Below are 23,628 nucleotides of genomic sequence, written 5' to 3' on the forward strand. Positions count from 1 at the left end.
AAAGAATTTTTTCGTTCGGCTGCCGAAAAGGAATAAATTTCTTTTTCCCAGAATGCTCCGATCATTTACGTGCTGGACGTTCTAACTGTAAGCACTTTCTATTTACATATCTCCGCCCACTCCCTTCCGCCAGACAACTACCGTAATAACCAAAATAGAAGCGATACCAAGTATCTTACGGTCTGCAGAACTAGAAAATAACGTTGCTTCTTTTTTTTTCTTCAGTAGTTTCGCCATTTCAATTGTGCCCTGAAAACTGTATATGTCTTAATCTTACTACAAAACATATTTTATTACAAACCACTAAATACAATGCGGATAATCCCAGACTCAAGACGTAATTATTCCAACACATATCCTCCAGCAGAAGCAGTTTCCGAGGGGAGGACCGAAGCCTATGCCTTCCTTCTTCCAGGAATACGAAGCGGCCCTTGCCCCTGTAGCCTTCGTCCTTAGGTTCCCGTCATGAAGGTGCTCAGAAAGGCTTCTTTTTCAGCCCAAAGACGGTGACGAATAAAGTCATTTCAGTGACAGCTGGAAGGGCACTACCGAGGCAAGTGGTAGATTCAGAAACCCGTTCAATATAAATACCCAAATCTCCAAACCAGAGACCCCACCCCTGAAAGTGTAGGACAGGTGGCATGGGGTAGGGAATGAAAATTCAAAAGACTACAGGATGTTAAGTGGATCTGGTATCTCCCACATAGAGGAAAGGGCTGGGTAGGGGAAAAACCCTCAGGTTTAGGGTCAGCCTTCCTCCCTCATTCCCGAATATTGGATGCTACCACACCTGCAGAAGACAAAAATGTACCAATACGTAGTGCACTCCCAACGCTCGAATATGAAGAAGGACAGGGCCACGGATGCACTACAGTGAGCCCCAATGGCTTGAGAAGGCACCACAGTTAAGGAAAGTCTTTGGATCGACAGATAGTGAGGGGTCAGAAAAGGCCAAAGGCCAGTGGTGGGGTTGGCATCTGCATTCAGGTTCATCGTTTGCTCCCTCACCATATTGCAAGGGCTAGAGTCAGCATCCCCGACTTCTGAATTTTAGGACAGTCATGTGAGGAGAGACCAGAAGTGACTGCGCAGATGGGATCTCAGGCTACCCTACTCCATATCTAGGGGCCAGCCTGGATCCTTCAGATGAGAGGTAAGAGTAGGCTCTCCTGCTATGCCACACAGGAGTGCTGACAGCGACTTGATATGCGCTGGAATCAGCCTCCAGTGTCCTGGTCCTCCTGGTCCACAATTCTCTGACCCATGTGCCTGGCTTCCGTTGCCTCTTCTGAGTTCCCAATGTGCTTTATATCTTTCGTTTTTTGCCAGAGTCTTGCTCTGTCGCCCAGGCTGGAGTGCAGTGGCACGATCTCGGCTCACTGCAACCTCTGCCTCCTGGGTTCAAGCAATTCTCCTTCCTCAGCCTCCTGAGTAGCTGGGATTACAGGAGTGCACCGCCACGCCCGACTAATTTCTGTATTTTTAGTACAGACAGGGTTTCACTATGTTGGTCAGGCTGGTCTTGAACTCCTGACCTCAGGTGATCCACCTGCCTCGGTCTCCCAAAGTGCTGGCATTACAGGCGTGAGCCATCGCACCCTGCCTGTGCTATCTTTACACACTCCCATAGCACACTGCTTATCACACTGAATTACAGATGTGTATCTACCTCCTCATGGTTAAAAAAAAAAAAAGTGGAGTTTTTATTATTACTATTTATTTTGTAGACACGGGGTCTAACTATGTTGCCTCCTGCGCGGGCCTCCCACAGTGCTGGGATTACAGACGTGAGCCAACGTGCCTGGCCAAAAACTGTATTTTACTCTCATTTCGGAATTTTAAGTGCCTAGTAAACAGCAGGATTTAGCACATGGTTGAAGATCTTTGAACTGGAGAGACTGGCTACAGCAGACACTATTGTGTCAGGTGGCTGAAGGGAGTCCTGATAGAAATGGGTCGTGTGGGAAAGGTGGGCAGGCAGAAAGGATACAGATGAGGCTCTGGGTGCTGTTGAACATGGAGACTCCTGAGAGGAAACCGGCCAGCTCCACTGCAAAGAGGCCCAGGGTGACAGAAAGCGCGGCCACCAGCCTGCAGAGAGGAAGTGGACTGGCCCAGGCCTTTGGACTTCTTCTAAGACCCCTCCACTCCCACCACCTCTTCGTTCTGGCCACCCCGTCCCAAGAGCTCACTGAATGTCCTGCTTGTCATACTCCTCGGGGGTGAACCTGAGAGGCAGGCAGGCCTGAATGTTGCTGTCCTGGGAGCAGGGCAGAGAGGAAGAGAAGTGAAAAAGGGGCAGGCTGCTGGGCAGGCCTAGGGACGGCGGAACACGAGAAAACCCAAGTGGGTAAGACACTGGGAGAGGGGCAGGGTGGGGCGGGGACGACTCCGAGATGGGAATGGGGGCGGACGGAGGGCAGCCGTGGGTCTTACCCGGGACCAGAATAAAGTGATGACGACCACCAGATGCGCCAGGAGCGTCAGGAAGCGAGAGGGCACAAGCCCTGAGACCCGGCCCATGGCCCTTGGGAACAAGAGCGGCGGTCTCTGAGGCTGGAAGTTCAGAGACTGCGACTCCCGCAAGTCCACCAGCAAGCGGACAAATCTAGACGAACTCCTCCTTTCCGCCAGCTCAGGCACCGCCCAGTTGCCTTGGTAACCGCGTACGCGGGCGTGCTGCCGCGTTCTCGGAAAACCTCGCGAGAGCAGTACATTCTCCATCTGCTGTGGGTCTTTCAGGGCTAACTCAGGTCAGGGGTACCCGAAGGAGCTTCTAACCCAATGGCTGGGTACCCGTGCGCAGCCAGGCCCTTTGTTTCTCAGAGGGTGAGGGGTGGCACAGCCCCGCAGCGCCCGATCTGCCCACGCAGGGCCGACGAACGGAAACCCACCCTGGCCTAGCCTGGGGACACCTCTGCTTCCGCGGTTGCCCACGCCGGGAGCGGCCCCCAGCCCCAGCTACGCTGCCCAGTTGTGGATCACTTGAGATCACTCCCACCGCCACGCCGGGCTGAGGTCCCCGCCATGCCGAAGACTCACACCCGCTCCCCTTCCTCCTCTCCTCATGCCTTTAACTTCCCACCAAGCTGGGCCTGAGAAACAAGGGACCCGAACGTGGAGAGGCCGGTGTTCCTGGACTGCTCGGCAGTTACAGATTGTCACAGAGCCCCTGGTTGTCTGAGGACCCTAGGCCTGAACCTTCCTTGAGGAAGACTGATTTCTCTCAGACTACTTTGCTCAGTTTGGTGAAGGATTTGCAGAGTGCAAAAAGTGGTCAGCGTCCTTAAACTAGCGTGGGAATAAGAGCAAAGCAAGGTGGCTGGAAAGGTGGGAGTGGACGAAGGGAATGGTACAGTCCCTGCGTCTCTGGGAGGCTTGGAGCCTACGGGAAGGGAAACTCAACTTAGATTTCTTTATCTCTTGGAGGTGCTGGACCTCCGACATTGCCCAGCTACAGTCCAGGAAGCTCTTATCACCGGCGACGTCATGACCTTTGGGCCTCAGCGCAGGTCCCTGCAGATCTGAAAGTTCTTCTCTAATTGCTCAGTCAAGTCCCATCCTCAAGGAAACTCCCGGCCCATTTCCCAGGAGAACAATATCTTCCTACTTCCCACTCGACGTCTCAGTGCCTTTAGCCAGACTAAAGTACAAGCCCAAGAGGCATTTCTCATTCCTTCAACAAATATTTTTATATATTTATTTATTACCTAGTAATAGTATTCTAGTCAGGGAGATCAACAACAGACATGCAAACAAATAAATCCGTAAGATAATAGGTGCTACAAACAGGGATACGCGGGCCAGGCACAGTGGCTCACGCCTGTAATCCCAGCGCTTTGGGAGGCCCAGGAGGGCGGATCATCTGAGGTCAGGAGTTCGAGACAAGCCTGACCAACATGCTGAAACCCCATCTCCACTAAAAATACAAAATTAGCCGGATGTGGTGGCGCGTGCCTGTAATCCCAGCTACTCGATTACTACTACTCGATTAGCTACTAAGGCAGTGGAATCGCTTGAACCCGGGAGGTGGAGGTTGCAGTGAGCCGTGCCATTGCACTCCAGCCTCTGCAACAAGAGCACAACTCCGTCTCAAAAAAAAAAAAAAAAAAAGGAAACGCTAGAATTATAATTCTATAAAAGTAGGGCATTTATAATTCTATAAAAATAGGGCATTTATTCTTAAACTTTATTTTAGAAACTTTGGCCAGAAATTGACCGGGAGTGGTGGTTCGCGCATATAATCCCCGCACTTTGGGAGACCGAGGCAGAGAGATCACCTGAGGGCAGGAGTTTCAGACCAGCCTGGCCAACATGGTGAAACCCCATCTCTACTGAAAAAAAAAAAAAGCCGGGTATGGTGGCGCGCGCCTGTAATCCCAGCTATTCAGGAGGCTGAGGGAAGGAGAATTGCTTGAACTCGGGAGGCGGAGGTTGCAGTGAGCCAAGATCGTGCCACTGCACTCCCGCCTGGGAAACAGAGCAAGACTTAGTCTCAAAAAAAAAAAAAAGGAAGAAAAAGAAAATGCACTCTGGGACCAGAAGCGAAAGCTCATGCCTGTAATCCCAGCACTTTAGGAGGCCAAGGCGGAAGTATTCCTTGAACCCAAGAGTTTGAAGCCAGTCTGAGCAACATAGTGAGACACCTCTCTCTAATAAAACAATAATAAAGGCCTGGAGTGGTGGCTCACGCCTGTAATCCCAGCACTTTGGGAGGCAGAGGCGGGCAGGTCACCTGAGGTCAGGAGTTTGAGACCAGCGTGACCAACATGGTGAAACCCCGTCTCTATTAAAAATACAAAAAAAAAAAAAATTAGCTGGGCGTGGTGGCATGTGTCTGTATTCCCAGCTACTCGGGAGACTGAGGCAGGAGAATCATCTGAACCCAGAAGGCGGATGTTACAATGAGCTGAGATCTTGCCACTGCACTCCAACCTGGACGACAGAGCGAGACTACATCTCAAAAAATATATATATGTATTTATATATATATTTATACATATTTATATATTTTAATATATTTAAATATATATTTATAGATATATAGACACACACACACACGTATACATTCAGATATATCTTTTTTTTTTTTTTTTTTTTTTTTTTGAGACGGAGTCTCGCTCTGCCGCCCAGGCTGGAGTGCAGTGGCCCGATCTCAGCTCACTGCAAGCTCCGCCTCCCGGGTTTATGCCATTCTCCTGCCTCAGCCTCCTGTGTAGCTGGGACTACAGGCGCCCGCCACCTCGCCCGGCTAGTTTTTTGTATTTTTTAGTAGAGACAGGGTTTCACCGTGTTAGCCAGGATGGTATCGATCTCCTGACCTCGTGATCCGCCCGTCTCGGCCTCCCAAAGTGCTGGGATTACAGGCTTGAGCCGCCGCGCCCGGCCTCAGATATATCTTTTTAATGAAGTTTTAGGCTGGGCGCAGTGACTCAGGCCTGTAATCCCAGCACTTTGGGAAGCCGAAGCGGGTGGATCACCTGAGGTCAGGAGTTCAAGACCAGCCTAGCCAACATGGAGAAACCCCATCTCTGCTAAAAATACAAAACTTAGCTGGGCGTCATGGCACACACCTGTAGTCCCAGCTATTTGGGAGGCTGAGGCAAGAGAATCTCTTAAACCCACGAGGTGTAGGTTGCAGTGAGCTGAGATCGCACCACTGTACTCCACCCTGGGTGACAGAGTGAGATTCTGTCTTTAAAAAAAAAAAGTTTTAAACAATAAACATTAATATTTTCTGAGTCTTATATAGTATTATTAAGACATGAAATTGAGGAAAAAAAGGAATGATTTATAGGATTGAGAGTCCCTAAAGTGTTGAACTCCTATATATTGAAACTATGTGATGACATTTTCATATAAATCATCTCTTTAAAAGACAGCACAGCCTTTTCTTCATATTGGAGACAATGTAATCACCAAAACTTGCTTTTATTCCCATGAAATAAAAGATTGTGATTTTTCTAGACTTTACTGAGGAGTTATTATTATTATGTTTTTTTTTATTTTTTATTTTTTATTATTATTATTTTTTTTTTGAGACGGAGTCTCACTCTGTCGCCCAGGCTGGAGTGCAGTGGCCGGATCTCAGCTCACTGCAAGCTCCGCCTCCCGGGTTTATGCCATTCTCCTGCCTCAGCCTCCCGAGTAGCTGGGACCACAGGCGCCGCCACCTCGCCCGGCTAATTTTTTGTGTTTTTAGTAGAGACGGGGTTTCGCCGTGTTAGCCAGGATGGTCTCCATCTCCTGACCTTGTGATCCGCCCGTCTCGGCCTCCCAAAGTGCTGGGATTACAGGCTTGAGCCACCGCGCCCGGCCTTTTTTTTTTTTACAGAGCTTCAACAAAGTGTCTCTCTGTTTCTGTTTTTTTAGACAGGGTCTCACTCTGTCACTCAGGCTGGAGTGCAGTGGTATGATCATGACTACAGTGACCCTCGACCTCCCGGGCTCAGGTGATCCTCCTGTCTCAGCCTCTGGAGTAGCTGGGACTACAGACACGTGCCACCATGCCCAGCTAAGTTTTGTATTTTTAGTAGAGACCGGGTTTCACTGTGTTGGCCAGGATGGTCTCCATCTCTTGGCCTTGTGATCTGCCCGCCTCAGTCTCCAGCACCCAAAGTGCTGGGATTACAGGCGTGAGACACCATGCCCAGACTTTTTTTTTTTTTTTTTTTTTTTTTTTTTTTTTTTTGAAACAGAGCTTTTACCTTTGTCACCCAGGCTGGAATGCAATGGCATGATCTCGGCTCACTGTAGTTTCCGCCTTGCGGGTTGGGGCGATGCTTCTGCCTCAGCCTCCCTAATAGCTGGGATTACAGGTGCCCACAACCATGCCCAGCTAATTTTTGTATTTTTAGTAGAGACGAGGTTTCACCATGTTGGCCAGGCTGTTCTCAAACTTCTGACTTCTGACTTCAGGTGATCCACCCGCCTTGGCCTCCCAAAGTGCTGGGATTACAGGCGTGAGCCACCATGCCCGGCCGGTTCTTTTCTTAACTGTTGGACCCCGTCAAAGTTCTGAAGATAGTTTCAACCTCCCTGCTCTCAGGATGGACAAGGAAACCTATCAAGTTTTCTCCTTTGAAATGATCCCCATTGCATTTGATTCCTAAAATGAGTGATAGTAATGACACCTAATTTACAATGAGAGATGAGCTTCCTGTATTCTCCAATGCAGAAATTACAGCATAGCAAGCATTCAAACGTTCTTAGGAGACAGGATAAAAAGACTGAAGGTTCAGCCTAGGCAACATGGCGAAACCCCATCTCTACAAAAAAGTACAAAAAATTAGCCAAACACAGTGGTGCACAACTGTAGTTCCAGCTGCTTGGGAGGCTGAGGTGGGAGGATCACCTGAACCCAGGAAGTAGAGGCTACAGTGAGCCGTGATCACACCACTGCACTACAGCCTGAGCAACAGGAGTGAGACCTGTCTCAAAAAAAAAAAAAAAAAAAAAAAAAAGACTGAAGAACTCTTCATGCTTTTCTTCCCTGTCTGTAACTTACATGCATTTTTTACCTAGACCTTCAGAGGTGAGCTCCCTTAGTGAGGGGTTCATCAAATATAAGCGTTCACAGATTAAAGAAGTTGTCATAGGCCAAAAGTGAGGAAAATCCAGGACCTGCTTTTGCAAGGTTTTCCAAGGTCGCTGAATAGAAGGAAGTGAAAGAGTCAGCAAAGTGAAGATCTAGGAAAAGAGCATTTCAGACAGAGGACACGGCAAGTGCAAAGATGGTGAGAACAAGCCAAGTGTGTTTGTTGAACAGTAAGGAAGCCAGCATTTCAGAAGCCTAGTGATGGAAGGGGAATAAAAGATCAGTGTGAGGTTGGTTAGGTAAACAGCAGAGTTCAGATGAAGTCAGGCCTTACAGCTACAGGGAGGGACATGGTCAGGTCGGTGTTCTAGATCATGACTCTAGTTGCAACATGGATGATGGATTTTAAGCAAATTTTATTTTTATTTATATATATTTTTTTCATTTATTTGTCTTTGTTTTAAGCAGATTTTAAACAGAACGCTAATGAAGAAGCCATATAATTATCCAGAAGAGACAGGATGAGGCTTGGACCAAGTAGGTGGAGGGTATCAAAAGATATTTAGAAGATAAAGGAAGTTTGGACTTGGCGCTGTGGGTGAGTGGGGAAAAGGGAGGGTCAGGATGACTGTTAGATTATGGGGGCTCTGACAGCTGGAGGTTTGGGACATTCTGCTTATAATAGGCCTTCTGGGCTGGGCGCAGTGGCTCACACCTGTATTCCTAGCACTTTGGGAGACTGAGGCAGCCGGATCACGAGGTCAAGAGATCAAGACCATCCTGGCCAAAATGGTGAAACCCCATCTCTACTAAAAATACAAAAATTACCCGGGCGTGGTGGTGCGCACCTGTAGTCCCAGCTACCCAGTTACTCCGGAGGCTGAGGCAGGAGAATTGCTTGAACCCGGGAGCTGGAGGTTGCTGGGAGCCGAGATGGCACCACTGAACTCCAGCCTGGTGACACAGCAAGACTCTGTCTCAAAAAAATATATAAAAAATTAAAAAAATAGGCCTTCTGCATAGAGGACTTACTATATAAGTAACAACAGGGTAGTCACATTTCATGTCCTGAATTGATAAACAGTGAGTAGCCTGTCCTGTCATTTTCCATGACCTTGATTCACAGAAGCCTGCCCTACAGAGATGCTATTTCTAGCCTGCTCACAAAACTGATATTTAGAGCCAGCCAGTGGCCATAGGAGGTACTGCTGGTGATGAGGTGTCCCCCAAGTGACTACTCACTCCAAGACTGGGACCTGCAAGTACTAAGATTTGAACTCTTTTTTTTTTTTTTTTGAGACGGAGTCTTGCTCTGTAGCCCGGGCTGGAGTACAGTGGCCGGATCTCAGCTCACTGCAAGCTCCGCCTCCTGGGTTTATGCCATTCTCCTGCCTCAGCCTCCGGAGTAGCTGGGACTACAGGCGCCCGCCACCTCGCCCGGCTAGTTTTTTTTTTTGTATTTTTAGTAGAGACGGGGTTTCACGGTGTTAGCCAGGATGGTCTCGATCTCCTGACCTTGTGATCCACCCGTCTCGGCCTCCCAAAGTGCTGGGATTACAGGCTTGAGCCACCGCGCCCGGCCAAGATTTGAACTCTTAATAAAAGGAGTTAAAAATTGTTTTTTTATCATGGACAAATTCAAACATGAAAAAATAAGGAAAATACCCCGGTGCGGTGGCTCACGCCTGTAATCCCAGGACTTTGGGAGGCTGAGGCGGACGGATCACGAGGTCAGGAGTTTGAGACCAGCCTGGCCAACATGGTGAAACCCAGTCTCTACTAAAAATACAAATATTAGCTGCGTGGTGGCAGGTGCCTGTAACCCCAGCTACTCAGGAGGCTGAGGCAGGAGAATCATTTGAACCTGAGAGGCGGAGGTTTCAGTGAGCTGAGATGGTGCCATTGCACTCCAGCCTGGGTGACAGGGCAAGACTCCTTCAAAAAGAGGGGAGGGGAGGGGGAAAGGGGAGGGAGGACGGAGGGGGAGGGGAGATAATGAACCCCTCTAGTCTGCTTCAACAATTATCAACACATGACCAACCTTGTTTCAGGTATACCCTCCCTTATAGCCCACACCTGGTTATTTTGAAGCACATCCTAGACATTATCAAACAGTTCAAATTGCCCAAATGTCTCCTACATACTTTTTTCTTTTACAGTTTGTTTGAATCTGGGTCCAAATAAAGTCCACACACTGCACCTGGTTGTCACGTCTCTATTCATCTTGAGTCCTGCCTCCTCCCTACCCCCTCACCTCCCTTCTTCTTTTCTTTTCTTGCAATTTATCAGTTGAAGGCATAGAGCCATTTCTGGGCCTTATTCTTGTGATGTCATTTAACACGTTCCTCCATGCCTTGTATGTCCTGTAAACTGGTTCTTAGATCCAGTGGTTGGTTAGTGTCATGTTCAGTTTTCTGGTAAAAATACATCATGAGTGGCAGTTTGTCCTTCCCATTCCATTGCATCAGGACGCCTGCTTTTCCCTCTTTTTCTGGTGTTAAGGCTGAACATTGGGTTCAGGTGTAGTCAGACTGGGTAACAATTATAAAATTCCCCATCAGTTTTTCACCTGATGGTTTAGTTGATCATCACTGCCTAGCTCCATTATTTCATTAGGAGTTGCAAAATTAAGATGTCCTAATTCTACCATTCTGCAGTAAGAACTTGCTGTCATCAATTTGTTTACCATGAGATACAGGTCATACAGGAAAGGCAGGATAAATGTGTGGGTTTTTTCTTATTATTTACCAGTTTTCAGAAAAATGAATTGATTCTCTAGCATCTTGCAAAAGTAGTTGTTTTTAATATCATTGTGAACTTGGACATTTTAACATCTTTTGTGTATTTCAATCCATTGCAGTTATTCTTTTTGATGTTCAAATTGTCCCAATTTTGGTCAGTGGGAGCTTCTTCTGGTTGGTGCCCAAACTTTTTTTGTTTTGTTTTGTTTTTTGTTGTTGTTGAGATAGAGTTTCACTCTTGTTACTCAGGCTGGAGTGCAATGGCGCCATCTCTGCTAACCACAACCTCCGCCTCCCAGGTTCAAGCGATTCTCCTGCCTCAGGCTCCTGAGTAGCTGAAATTACAGGCATGCGCCACCACACCCGGCTAATTTTGTATTTTTAGTAGAAACGGGGTTTCTCCATGTTGATCATGGCTGGTTCGAACCCCGAACGTCCTGATCCGCCCGCCTCGGCCTCCCAAAGTGCTGGGATTACAGGCATGAGCCAGCGGGCCAGTCTCCTCCTCTTCCTCCTCCAGACAGAGCGAGACTCCATCTCAAAAAACAAACAAACAAACAAACAAAACAAACAAAAAAACCACGATTCTCTGACTATTTGGGAGGCAGGGAAATTAGAGAGGAGTCCGCTACAATAATCCAGCAAGAGAGGCTGAGGGGTTGTCAGTGGGATGGGGAAGGACGATTGACAGGGGGATAATTGAGGAAATAGAATTGACAGGATGTGGTGACTGGAAGTAAGACGGAAGGGGGAAGGAAGAATCAAGGATGCATCCCCCAGCCTGGGCCTGGCCACTCTCTGGGAGTGCAGAAAGACGGGAAGGAAGTATGGCAGGGTCAAGTGAAGGTATCAGGAGGCACTACACATCAGAGTCCAGAGGTGGGAGCCAGATTCAGGAGTCCTCAGCACGCAGGAAATAGCTGAATCCGTGCAACATGTGTAGCATGAGGAGAGAAAACCTTACCCGAGGAAAACCAGGATTTACAGGGAGAACAGAAAAAGGAGACTGGAGATGGGCGAGGTGGCTCAAGCCTGTAATCCCAGCACTTTGGGAGACCAAGGCGGGTGGATCATCTGAGGTCAGGAGTTCAAGACTAGTCTCTCCAACTTGGTGAAACCCCGTCTCTACTAAAAAAAAAAAAAAAAAAGAAAGAAAGAAAAAAAAATTAAACTAGCCGGCACCACACCTGTAATCCCAGCTAGCTACTCGGAAAAGCGGCGAGCCAAGAATGCGCCGTAGCACTCCAGCCTGGGCGACAGACTGAGACTCCGTTTCAAAAAAATTTTAAAAAGAAAAAGAGACTGGAGCGGGGAGCCATTTAGGAAGGGCCAGCAAACTAGTGTCAAGACAACCATGGGAAATGAGGCTCATGGAGAAGACGTTGCCTGGAGTCAGTTAAGGTCAGGCCTGAGAATGCCTGTGGGCGTTGACATCTCTGTGGTCCCTGATAACTTTCGAAAGAGCCACTGTGTAGAAATTTGGCTTGGATGGGAAGGAATGAGATACAGGCATGACCTCTTGTGGCATCTCAGCCTGTTGAACTCCTTTCATTGTTCAAGAAACATAGGCGGGCGAGGTGGTTCACGCCTGTAATCCCAGCACTTTGCGGGGCTGAGGCGGGCGGATCACGAGGTCAGGAGTTGAAGACCGGCCTGGCCAACATGGTGAAACCCTGTCTCCACTAAAAATACAAAAATTATAGCCGGGCGCGGTGGCGGGCGCCTGTAATCCTAGCTACTTGGGAGGCTGAGGCAGAGTTGCTTGAATCCGGGAAGCGGAGGTTGCAGTGAGCCGAGGTCGCGCCGCTGCACTCCAGCCTGGACGACAGAGAAAGACTCCGTCGCAGAAGGAAGGAAGGGAGAAAGAGAGGGAGGGTGGGAAAGAAAGGGAGGAAGGGAGGAAGGGAGGGAGGAGGGGAGGAAGGGAGGGAGGGAGGGAAGGGAGAGAAGGAAGGAGAGAGAAAGAAGAGAGAGAGAGAAAAAAAACAATTGAGACCTCTTTCAGCTCCATCGCAGAAAGAAAGAGAAAGAAGGAAAAGAAAGAAAAGAAAAGAAAAAACAATTGGGGCCTCTTTCAGCTCCAGGTGTCTCCCTTCAGAAGTTCCCAATTTTGTCTCACCCGGGGAGCTTAAAAAAAAATGCGGATGTTGGCCGGGCATGGTGGCTCACGTCTGTAATCCCAGCACTATGGGAGGCCGAGCCGGGGGATCACCTGACATCGGGAGTTCGAGACCAGCCTGACCAACATGGAGAAACCCCGTCTCTACTAAAAATACAAAATTAGCCGGGCGTGGTGGTGCATGCCTATAATCCCAGCTACTCGCGAGACTGAGGCAGGAGAATCCCTTGAACCTGGGAGGCGGAGGTTGCGGTGAGCCGAGATTGCGCCATTGCACTCCAGCCTGGGAAACGAGCGAAATTCCGTCTCAAAAAAAAAAAAAAAAAGAAATACTGATGTTTGTGGTGGTCAAAATTAGAACAGAGATTGCCTCTGGGAAGGGAGTGGGGATCCGTAGAGAAGTGACATGTAAGAACCTTGAGCAAGGGAAATGTCCTATATGTTTTTAAAGAGTTGTGATTTGCGCAGGTGTATGTATTTGTCAAAACTCATAAAATTATAGACAATATTTATGTGCCCTTAAACAGCTGAAATACCGATATTTTTCAAAAGTTTTACATCTCGATGCCAGAACTCTTCCCTGGACCGTTTAAATCAGAACCTCCGAACCCGGGGGTTGTGCATGGGTACATTCAAAGGCTCCGCAGACGATTGTAAAAGTGCAGCAGGGGAGGAGACGCGCTGCTGGGGGAGCAAGTCTCTCACCCCTTCAGGTGCCCTAGGCTCTGGCACTGCTCCATCACTTTCCTTCTGGTTCAAATCCTTCCATCTGTTTCCAGGCAGGTCGACCCGGGCTGGGCTGTAAGTAGCTCGGGACTCTCTATCTGGGCGTTGGCAGGACGCTGAGCGTGGATTCCATAGTCACTGCCCTGGGGTGCCACCCGCCCGACTTGCCCTACAGGGCCGCTCGGCGAGCGCAGATACGATCCCGCAGCTGTTCTGAGGGACAGGAAAGCCCTAGGTGCCCATTCATGCCTCGATCAATGACCCCGGCCTCCTGGGGGCACAGTGGTCATGGGGAGAACTGAGCTGCCGAATGGCCGGCCGACCTCGTGGCGCAACGGTAGCGCGTCTGACTCCAGATCAGAAGGTTGCGTGTTCAAATCACGTCGGGGTCAGCGAATGCTTTTCTTCTACTTTTATTAACTCCCCTTAATTTAAACTACGGTCGAGCTTCAGCGTTCAGGTCATTGAAGAACCAATATCCTCTTGGGTCCTGAAGGGGAGGGGTTTCTGGCACGAATTTCCGAGGCCACCCCGTCTGGGCAGCCCAACCTTCTCGCGGGGGTTTTTGCGATGGATCCGGGTACCATAATTCTGGGCGGATAACGCGCCTCCTCAGGACAGGAGGAGTTCTAGACCTCTCAGCAGAGGGAGGAGGTTCGGACGATCACGCATGGGAGAAATTGGTCTACGATCTGTGAGTCCTCTTTCCAGTGCTGAGCTGGTTCCTTCAAAATGCGCAGCCTTCGCGACAGGGGCGAACCCCACTTGCGGGAAGTTCAGGTCCCAGAGATGTGAGATGCGGAGGGCTGTCTGTACACCGCGAGCTATCCGAAGACGAGGTGGCCGAGTGGTTAAGGCGATGGACTGCTAATCCATTGTGCTCTGCACGCGTGGGTTCGAATCCCATCCTCGTCGGTTACGGAAGCCCTGTGGTCTGAGCTCAAGTTTTGTAATACCAAACTAGGATTTCTATTGTTACTCCGAGTCACTCCATTCGGTTTTCGTGTCTTTCCCAGCTGCTTCCATCCTTTCCGCATTTTCCAAGGCGGCCGACTTTTTGTGACATTTTTGTATTCATGCTGTGCAATTGAGCTGACCTGGCCAAGGAAATAAGATCCCAGGCGCCCTTCCGGCGGCGCCGTGGCTTAGTTGGTTAAAGCGCCTGTCTAGTAAACAGGAGATCCTGGGTTCGAATCCCAGCGGTGCCTAAGTGTTTCCCCACGCTTTTGCCAACATTAAACATTGCGAGGAGAGTTGCAGAGCCTCATAACTTCCAGCCTGTATGGTTTATTCACATAATCATCTGTCTTCTCTCGGTGCATCTGCGACACGCTGTTGGGAATTTTGCTCTTCGTGCACAGTGTACTTGCGCCTCGACCTGCAACTACCCCAGTCGCATCATCTGTACTTGCCAGTACTGTGACTTGTTACTCGTCTAGGTGCTCAGTCAGTTTTTGTATTCTGTTTTCATTTCTGACAAAGAAGTCCCACAACTAAAGGTTTATCACGAGAGGACTGAACAGTATTGTAACTAAATAACTTTATTTCAAGCGGTTCTTAACAGCTGGCCGGTTAGCTCAGTTGGTTAGAGCGTGGTGCTAATAACGCCAAGGTCGCGGGTTCGATCCCCGTACGGGCCATAGTTGAAACTTTTCAAAAGCGGCATTCCGCACTGTTTTAGAGCCAAACAACATCACTGGTGAAAACCAGCGAAACATTTCCAATCCCAGAAGAGGAAGTGTTTTGGAGCACATTCTAAATGTGGGTGTGTCTTGAGAGGAAGGGATTGAGAGAAACCCGGGTTGTTTCATGATCTATGCTTCTGCATCTTAATGGCCATAATATATGGCTCCTGAACTTACTGTATGAATTGTAAACAAAAGGCTTTGGGACTAATTTGTCTCAAACCACGTGACACTGATCTGCAGAGTGTGGGAATGGTCAGGAATGGAGCTGACAAGTGTTCCCAGTCTTCCTCCAGAGGTAAGATGTCCGTCCAATCCACCCAGTCCCTGCCTATTCATCAGGACCTGAGAAGACAATTTCTTCCCCTTCTCTTCTAGAGCACTTTGTTTTTACGTTTCTGTGGTTACCGGATCTCTGGGCCCCTGTGAGTGATGATCTGTGTCCTCACATTTCCCCTCAGACCAGATGCTTGAGAGCAGGAACCATATCCTTCCCCACGGAGCCTGAGACACCCCCACCCCCACCCCACTTCCAGCACCAGCCCCAAAGGAGCTGCGTGAACAACACCGACCCTCATTCCCATTGCTTTGGCTTATTAATCACTGCAACCCCACACAGACTCAGCCTCAGCCTTCGCAGCAGCAGCACTTTAATTCCACAAAATCTCAGAAAGCCAAAACTGATGAGAACACTCCACAACAGGTGGGCTTCAAAACCAGCAACATTCTACCTGAACCCTGAGAGCAGTGAGACGCCTCCCACCTCACCCACCTCCGCCGTGCAACCCATTCCTCCTAGCTGCACCCCGGTTCTGGCTGGGGAAGTGGTATGGTAGAGGGCCAGAGGGCAGAAGCAGAAGGCTATCCATCCGCAGGGGTGCATCCTTGCCTGCGGTGTGTTTGGCCAAGGACGGCTCAAGCTCCCACAGCCCCTGGCACCTGAGATGTGGCCACTGAAGTCAGGATAGCCACAGTGGGGGCTGGGGCTTCCTCTGTCCCTTTCTCCTGATTATATGTGGGAGTCACGTCCTCACCTTGAAGCAGACCTAAAGCCCTGTGTTCCCAGGGCTGGTGCTCTAGCTAGGGAGGAGAGTTGGGAAGAACAGGGTAGCTACAGATGGCCAACTGTATAAAAGCAGAGCAACATCCCTTCCCACCAGGAAAGCCGTTACAACTTCCCCATATACACCAGCCTAAGGCCCAGCGAGTGGGCGCGGGCCAGCTGAACGCATCTGGAAGAGCCTCCAACACACAGGCTTCCCCTCAGTGGGCACTTCCCACCAGGACTCCCTGAAGAGTCCTTAGGGTCCTGCTGGGCCCTGCCCTGGCCAGGCCCGGCCTCTCCTGTCCTCCTGGTCACTTGCACAGGGCCTCCAACACCTCCAGAGTACGTCGGATATCCCGGACTTGGCGAGCCAGCCCCTGAACCGGCTGCAGAGCCCGCTCCAGCTCCTCGCAGCGCGCCAGCAGGGTGTACATGCCCTTGATGCTCATGTCCACGGCTTCACCTAAGGAGTCCACAGCGTCGCGGTAGGTCTGGATGCAGCCCACGCTGAGCGCCGTCAGCTCCTGCACCGCGCCACCCAGACCGCGAAGCAGACGGTCCACCCGGCCTCCCAGCTCCCGACTCAACCGCTCCAGATCCCGCAGCACCTCGGGGTCGATGGGGGGAATGGCTGGTGTGGGTGTGGGTGCAGGCGCTGGGCAGGGCCGCGCAGGGGCAGAAGGCGGGGGTGGAGGGGCGCCGCTCAGACGGATCTTGAGTTGCAGGTTGTTGGCGACAAAGTGGGTGAGGTCGCCGTGGCGGCTCACTGTGCCCTCGAGCTCCAGGGGACTGGAGATGGTGGCGCGGCGTCCGCCGCCCGCGCCGGACTCGGCACTCCCTGAGGACCCGGCGCCACCGCACGCCTCGCTCAGCCCGTCCAGGCTGCGGCTGTCCTGAAGGCGGCTGGAGAACGAGCGGCTGGCTCTGCCGCCCGCGGCCGCCTCCTCGTCGTTGTCCTCTTCCTCCTGCTGCTCAACATCCATCCCGCCGCCTGGTCCCCCTCGACGGCAGTCCCTCCCGGAGGCGGGCTTGCCCTCGGGCGGCGCTGGGTCCTTGTGCCGGAAGGACGGGGACGGTTCGTGCTCTGCACCCGGCGCCCCACTGAGGCTCCCGGCCCCAGACGGCGTCCCTTGAGGGCCGGGCTCTTTCTCGAGAGCCTCCCGTTCCGGCCGGTGGACGACGCCGCAGCTTGACGTCTTCGGGGACGTCCTGGGGTGGCGGTTCGCGCCCCCAACGTTCTCGGCCTCTTCCTCCCCGGACACCCGGAGGCCTGAGGGCGGCTCAGAGGACGTTCGGCCCGGTCCGCCGCCGAAGATTGCGGCCTGCTGTTCCGCTACAGCCAGAAGGTCCGTCTCGGGCCCGGGCCGCCCCCGAGACGACTCCATACTGCAGGTGGGGGCCGCAACCGAGGAATTGGTTCGCCCCGGCTCCGGAGGCGGTGGCTGCGCCTTTAAGGGGCGTTGGTAGAGGCGCGCCGATTGGCAGCGGCTGACAATGGTAAGGACAGGAAAAGCATTTTGATTGGTCGTGGCGACCAGGAAGTCCCGGAAGAAGAGCTGTTACTGCACAGCGGAACACACGTGAACGCCGGCTGGGTGGAGAGAAGGAGATGACAGCTGCTCCCGTCACCCCGCCCTTTCTGAAAGCTGATGGGCCAGATCTTAAAGACCAAGGTCCTCAAATTTCTGAGTCCCGCGGGGTGGGGCTTAGATTTTTTCTGCCTGCAATTGTACCCCCCCCCCACAGTGATTGCTTAGCAAAAACACCAAGTGGGGAGCCCACTTGGGGTTCCTAGAGAGGTTCTTAGGATGGAAATGGCATATCCTGCTTGGACCATCGGGGTTGAACCTACTTAACTAAGAAGGAGGAAACCAGAAGTCCAGCATGAGCGTGAATGGTTTGCTCTATCTTTCTTGGTTAACAGACCTAACCATTGAACTGCTCAGAGCGATCCATTGTGGTCAAGGCAGCGGCCTCTGGACTTTCCTATGCTTTTGCCACTCTTGTTCTGTGTCTCTTGCCCCTTTCACATTGAGGGGTCTCGCCCCTTGGAAGATGGCGTGTGATTTTGCCACGAGGTAAAATATTCAACAAATGAAATGATCACAAATTTTGATATGTACTATACAGGAAATAAAGTGTTATGATTGAGAATATAACTGAGGCCGGGCGCGGTGGCTCAAGCCTGTAATCCCAGCAGTTTGGGAGGCCAAGACGGGCAGATCACGAGGTCAGAAGATCGAGACCATCCCGGCTAACACGGTGAAACCCCGTCTCTACTAAAAAATACAAAAATCTAGCCGGGCGAGGTGGCGGGCGCCTGTAGTCCCAGCTACTTGGGAGGCTGAGGCAGGAGAATGGCGTGAACCCGGGAGGCGGAGCTTGCAGTGAGCTGAGATCCGGCCACTGCACTTCAGCCTGGGCGACAGAGCGAGACTCCGTCTCAAAACAAACAAACAAACAAAAACAAACAAAAAAAAGAGAATATAACTGAGTAGGCACTAGTTTAGATAAGGGGTCAGGAAAAGACCTCTTCGGTGGGACTTTTAACTAAAAAGAACCAAAAAGACCCAGCCACCCTCCAGGCAGAGGGAAGAAAACTTGAGCTACCTCTCAGAGACAAAGAAGTCTTGACGTATTCAAGAAACTGAGATGAGAGGGCAGGAGACATTGGGACTAAAACAAAATCCGCAAGGTAAGGGGAAGGATTTCGAGCTAAGGAACTGAACAGGCAGCAGGGGCCACGTCATGCAGGGGGCCTTGCAGTTCCTGTTGGGGAATGGAGATTTCCTCTAAATGCAATGGTGCAGCAGACATTGGAAAGGTTGTAAATTGCAACACGTAGCCAAAGCCCAGAGACATCAGTATTTTTATTTATTTATTTGTTTGTTTGTTTAGAGACGGAGTCTCACTCTGTCACCCAGGCTGCAGTGCAGTGGCGCGATCTTGGCTCACTGCAACCTCCGCCTCCTGGGTTCAAGCGATTCTCCTACCTCAGCCTCCCAGGTAGCTGGGATTACAAGCGCCCGCCACCACGCCAGACTAATTTTTGTATTTTTAGTAGAGACGGGGTTTCACCATGTTGGCCAGGCTGGTCTTAAACTCCTGACCTCAAGTGATCCACCCGCCTCGGCCTCCCAAAGTGCTAGGATGATAGGCGTAAGCCACCGTGCCCGACCAGACATCCGTATTTAATAAAAACAGTTTGCTAACTCTCCTTAGCTGACAAAGGATGTGGTTGGTTTTTTCCATTTGGATAGAGAGATGTCTTGAGGCAGTGTCATGCCAACATTCAGAAGTGCAGCTCCCCAGAACTTCCCAGCACTACTATCCCCGGGTGCCTGCCAGGGTCCTAGCCAGCCAACCCTAATGATAGTAGCTCACTGTTTCACTACGCCTGAGGAGTCCACAGTTGTCAGCTGTCTGTATCTTATAGTCGCCTGCAGCTTGACAAAACCCGTCATTCCTTTGCTCTAAAACAACAACAACAACAACCACAACCTGAAAAGCTCATATATTGGGCTGGGTAGGTAGATATTCTTTAGAAGATGGGAGGCCTTCCCTTGAGAATGGGAAACTGAGCACAGGAAGAGAGTGATGTGATGGGATTCATGTTTAGGGATTATAGGCTGTTGTAGAAAATGTTTGCAAGGGAGACGGTAGACCAGTGAGGAGGTGGTTCCAAGTACCAGGTGATAGTAGCTCAGTCTAGCATGATGTGGATGGATGCATTCTAGATGTACCTTGAAGTTGTTGTTTTTGTTTTTTGTGTTTTTTTTTTTTGAGACGGACTCTTGCTATCTTGTCCAGGCTGGAGTACAGTGGCACAATCTTGGCTCACTGCAACTTCCGCCTCCCAGGTTCAAGCATTCTCTGCCTCAGCCTCCTGAGTAGCTGGGATTACAGGCGCGTGCCACCACGCCCAGCTAATTTTGTATTTTTAGTAGAGACCGGGTTTCACCATGTTGATCAGGCTGGTCTCGAACTCCTGACCTCATGATCCACCCGCCTCGGCCTCCCAAAGTGCTAGGATTACAGGCGTGAGCCTGTATCTTGCAGTTTTTAGCGGACAAATGGGCTACCCACCCTCTGTCTGTGTAGGGGAAGCTCCTCACTCCCCAACTCTCCATTCCCTGAGTTGTTGGTGCAATGACAGCCAGGGACAGGCACGTGACCCAAAGCTGGCCAATTAGAGTACTTCATCCTTCTGACTGCAGATTGGCGCAGGGAAGAGCACATGACCCAAGGTATGACCAGTAAAAATCCTCCAGTGTTGGTTGGTTGTTTCTATCTTTGTGGACAGTGTGAGACGCCCTTCTGTTCTCTTGAGAACTCAAGCTGGGTATCAGTTTTTCCATCTTTCATGTCCAGGAGATAACTGTCTGTAGAAGGAAAGAATGAGGCTGATAAGGAAGAGAACCAGAGACGAAAGATGAAGAGGCATGAATTCTGAGAGCGTTTGAAATCCCGTGCCAGCCTGAAGATAGCCCCACCTTTATCCTTCCTGTGATTTGGTTCCTTGCCCCACCCCTATCGCACCACCTCCCCGGCAAAACCTTGTTTTTTCCTACGGTGACTTCTGTCTCAGTAAATGGCAACTCCATCTTCCCAGTGACTAAGGCCAAAAACCCTGGAGTTGTACTTGACTCCTCTTTTTGTCATAATCTATGCCCAATCCTTTAGGAAATCTTGTTGGTTCTGCTCGAAAATACATCCAGAATCTGACCACTTCTCATCCTTACCATTGTTTCTGCCCTGGTCCAAACCACCATCATTTTTGGCCTGGGTAAATGAAGTTGCTTCCCAAATGGCCTCACTTCTTCTACCCTCACCTCTCTACAGTCTATTCTCAATAGAGAACCAGAATGATCCTTTAAAAATGTAAATCAGCGGCCGGGCGCAGTGCCTCATGCCTGTTATCCCAGCACTTTGGGAGGCCGAGGCGGGCGGATCACGAGGTCAGGAGATCGAGACCATCCTGGCGAACACGGTGAAACCCCGTCTCTACTAAAAATACAAAAAAAAAAAAAAAAAAAAAAAAAAAAAAATTAGCCGAGCGTGGTGTCGGGCGGCCGTAGTCCCAGCTTCTCGGGAGGCTGAGGCAGGAGAGTGGCGTGAACCCGGGAGGCGACGGAGCTTGTAGTGAGCGGAGATCGCGCCACTGCACTCCAGCCTGAGAAACAGAGCAATACTCCGTCTCAAAAAAAAAAAAAAAAAAAATTAGTGGCCGGGCGCAGTGGCTCACGCCTGTAATCTCGACACTTTGGGAGGCCGAGGTGGGTGGATCACGAGGTCAGGAGATCGAGACCATCCTGGCCAACATGGTGAAACCCCGTCTCTACCAAAAATACAAAAACATTAGCCGGGTGTGGTGGCGGGCGCCTGTAATCCCAACTACTCTGGAGGCCGAGGCAGGAGAATAACTTGAACCCGGGAGGCGGAGGTTGCAGTGAGCCAAGATTGTGCCACTGCACTCCAACCTTGCAACAGAGCGAGACTCCGTCTCAAAAAAAAAAAAAAAAAAAAAAAAAAAAAAAAAAAAAAGACCCCCCCGTTTGGTTCTGCTCTTTCTCAGAGAAGAGGGGAGATCATGAGTGTAGGAGCTGTGGGGAGCTTTGGTGTTTTGGGGAGTAGAAAAGCCGATCTATTGGGGATGCTTTGTAGTGTTAGAGTAGGTAGTTAGACATGAGGGCAGGAAAGAGGGCCTCCCCGTATGTTGGGCATTTGTCAAGTCATGGTCGAGCGATTAGAAATCTGTCCCTCTTACATAACGAGCAGGACAAGAGAAGAACCCCAGAGCTGTCTGGTTCTCATCGAGTGAAGGACAGGCGGGCATACAACTAACTATCCGTGTGAGATAATAAATGGCCATCGCTGGCGCCGGGAATGAGAGGAGTCTTGCAACAGAGAAAACACCTGGAGTTAGCAAGTCATCACCCCTATAATGTTTTAAGCCTGTGCAGTAAGGTTTTAAGCATGTGCAGTGAAAAGGCAAAATGGTTGAATTTGATCAGCATCTAACCTTCCTGTGGGGGCGCTGGACCAGAAAGGGAGAATTGATCCTAAAGAGCATGCCCTGGACTTCGGTAAACACACTGCGCATGCGGTCTCTTCCTAATGCCGGCAGGCCACTGCGCCTGCGACAATTAAACCACAGCCGGCTCAGAGGAAGAACAAAAGGAGACAGAGCGTTCCGGAAAAGGTAGAGGGTGTAAAAACTCTAAAGAAAAGGAAGGGGCACTTGATTTTTTTCAAGTCGCCAGCCTGGTCCTCTTCTAAGTGAACTGTCTTTTGTAATAAACTATCACTTTGCTTAAAATCAGTTGTCCCTTCTGCCTTAAACCTTGCCTTTGGCCCGGTGCGGTGGCTCACGGCTGTAGATCGCGCTATTGCACTCCAGCCTGAGCAACGCAGCCAGACTCCGTCTTGAGAAAAAACAAAATCCTTGCTTTTATCTCGTTTGAATTATTGCCATCGAGAAGACAGAGGAGTGAGGTTGCTGCAGAGTTGCCACTCCGGAGTTCCCCGGATAGCTGCAGACTTACCCGCAGGTAACAGTAGGAGTAGGAGTAGGAGTCAGCGTTATGGTTGTGGGAAAATGGGTGTCCTTCATTATGGCCTGTGGGAGTGTAAACTGTCCACCACTTAGAAGGGCATTTTTGGTGATGTCTATAGACCGTTTACCTGCGTGTACCCAGCATTACCATGTCTTTCTCTAGATACTTGTACTCACCATTGCCATGTCTTTCTTTAGATGTCCCCTAGAGGACAACAAGAGACCATCACAAAGGTGCACAGGAGGCACTCAAAAGACACTGGCCACAGTGCAAAGCACTGGAAATAATCTGCATGTCCATCCAGTAGAAGGGCTTTAAAAAAAAACCTAGGGATATCCATATTAAAAATTATAGGCTATAATTATAGCCTGTAAATTATAGGCCTGTAATCTCAGCTACTCGGCAGGCTGAGGCAGGAGAATAGCTTGAACCCGAGAGGAGGTTGGAGGTTGCAGTGAGCCGAGATCAGGCCACTGCACTCCATCCTGCACCACAGGGTGAGGCTCCGTCCTGCTCTGTCGCCAGGCTGGAGTGCATTGGTGCGATTTGGGCTTGCTGAAACCTCCACCTCCCCAGTTCAAGAGATTCTCCTGCCTCAGCTTCCTGAGTAGCTGGAATTATAGGCATGCACCACCATGCTCAGCTAATTTTTGTATTTTTAGTAGAGATGGGGTTTCACCATGTTGGCCAGGATGGTCTCGATCTCTTGACCTCGTGATCCGCCCGCCTCGGCCTCTGAAAGTGCTGGGATTGCAGGCATGAGCCAGATTGCAGGCATCTGGACTTAACTTTTTTTTTTTTTTTTTTTTTTTAAAGACTGAGTAAACTAGGAGTAAATAGGCCCTATTTAACCTGATAAAGGGTATCTATCAAAAACCTACAGCAAGCATCATACATGACAGTGAAACCTTGTGTCAGGAACAAGACAGAATCACTACTGCTTCTATTGGCTCCTGTACTAGATCCTGACCAGAGCAGTAAAAGAATCAAAGACAGTTTCTAGGGTACAGAATTGTTCAGCTGCTCCTACGCTGGCAAAGGGGCAGAGAATGAAACAGAAAAGGAAAAACTAGAAGTTGGACAACCAAGAGAGAGGTGAAAGAAGGTGGCCAGAGATGGCTGGTGTTCCAATGTAGCAATGGGGAGCCAGGGCCCCCAGTGCCCCCGGGCTCTGGGAGTCAGAGCAATGGAAAGAACAGACAGGGTAGAGGTGAAAGT

General features: G+C 50.3%; 2 protein-coding genes, 1 long non-coding RNA gene and 4 other non-coding genes across 11 annotated transcripts; 5 read left to right on the forward strand and 2 right to left on the reverse strand.

The window, feature by feature from the left end:
* Positions 1–220: 220 nt before the first annotated feature.
* TMEM107 (transmembrane protein 107) lies at positions 221–2,648 on the reverse strand. 5 transcript variants are annotated; one of them, NM_001194554.1, is made up of 5 exons: positions 2,437–2,615; positions 2,193–2,260; positions 1,991–2,091; positions 791–887; positions 221–545 (listed from the first exon to the last, which is right to left on the reverse strand). In NM_001194554.1, the coding sequence occupies exons 1-5, from the start codon at positions 2,521–2,523 to the stop codon at positions 476–478; spliced, it is 423 nt and encodes a 140-aa protein (NP_001181483.1). In that variant the 5' UTR covers positions 2,524–2,615; the 3' UTR covers positions 221–475. The 5 variants fall into 5 exon arrangements, with proteins under 5 accessions (NP_001181483.1, XP_014973989.1, XP_001112222.1 ...); XM_015118503.3 differs by having other exon boundaries at positions 277–545; positions 812–887; positions 2,437–2,648; XM_001112222.5 differs by having other exon boundaries at positions 277–545; positions 812–887; positions 1,991–2,109; positions 2,437–2,648.
* On the forward strand, positions 383–9,736 carry LOC144335316 (uncharacterized). Its single transcript, XR_013406090.1, has 4 exons — positions 383–471; positions 1,055–1,153; positions 8,006–8,135; positions 9,589–9,736. It is a non-coding gene; the product is annotated as an uncharacterized LOC144335316 (long non-coding RNA).
* A 3,707-nt stretch (positions 9,737–13,443) lies between these two features.
* TRNAW-CCA (transfer RNA tryptophan (anticodon CCA)) lies at positions 13,444–13,515 on the forward strand. The gene has a single exon. It is a non-coding gene; the product is annotated as a tRNA-Trp (tRNA).
* A 441-nt stretch (positions 13,516–13,956) lies between these two features.
* Positions 13,957–14,038, forward strand: TRNAS-GCU (transfer RNA serine (anticodon GCU)). The gene has a single exon. It is a non-coding gene; the product is annotated as a tRNA-Ser (tRNA).
* A 219-nt stretch (positions 14,039–14,257) lies between these two features.
* TRNAT-AGU (transfer RNA threonine (anticodon AGU)) lies at positions 14,258–14,331 on the forward strand. Its single transcript has one exon. It is a non-coding gene; the product is annotated as a tRNA-Thr (tRNA).
* Positions 14,332–14,689: 358 nt separating this feature from the next.
* TRNAI-AAU (transfer RNA isoleucine (anticodon AAU)) lies at positions 14,690–14,763 on the forward strand. Its single transcript has one exon. It is a non-coding gene; the product is annotated as a tRNA-Ile (tRNA).
* Positions 14,764–15,246: 483 nt separating this feature from the next.
* BORCS6 (BLOC-1 related complex subunit 6) lies at positions 15,247–17,338 on the reverse strand. Its single transcript, NM_001194556.2, has one exon. The coding sequence runs from the start codon at positions 17,236–17,238 to the stop codon at positions 16,165–16,167; it is 1,074 nt and encodes a 357-aa protein (NP_001181485.1). The 5' UTR covers positions 17,239–17,338; the 3' UTR covers positions 15,247–16,164.
* Positions 17,339–23,628: the final 6,290 nt, after the last annotated feature.

This window comes from Macaca mulatta, chromosome 16 (genome assembly GCF_049350105.2).
Source record: "Macaca mulatta isolate MMU2019108-1 chromosome 16, T2T-MMU8v2.0, whole genome shotgun sequence".
In the NCBI taxonomy this organism is placed as follows: Eukaryota; Metazoa; Chordata; class Mammalia; order Primates; family Cercopithecidae; genus Macaca; species Macaca mulatta.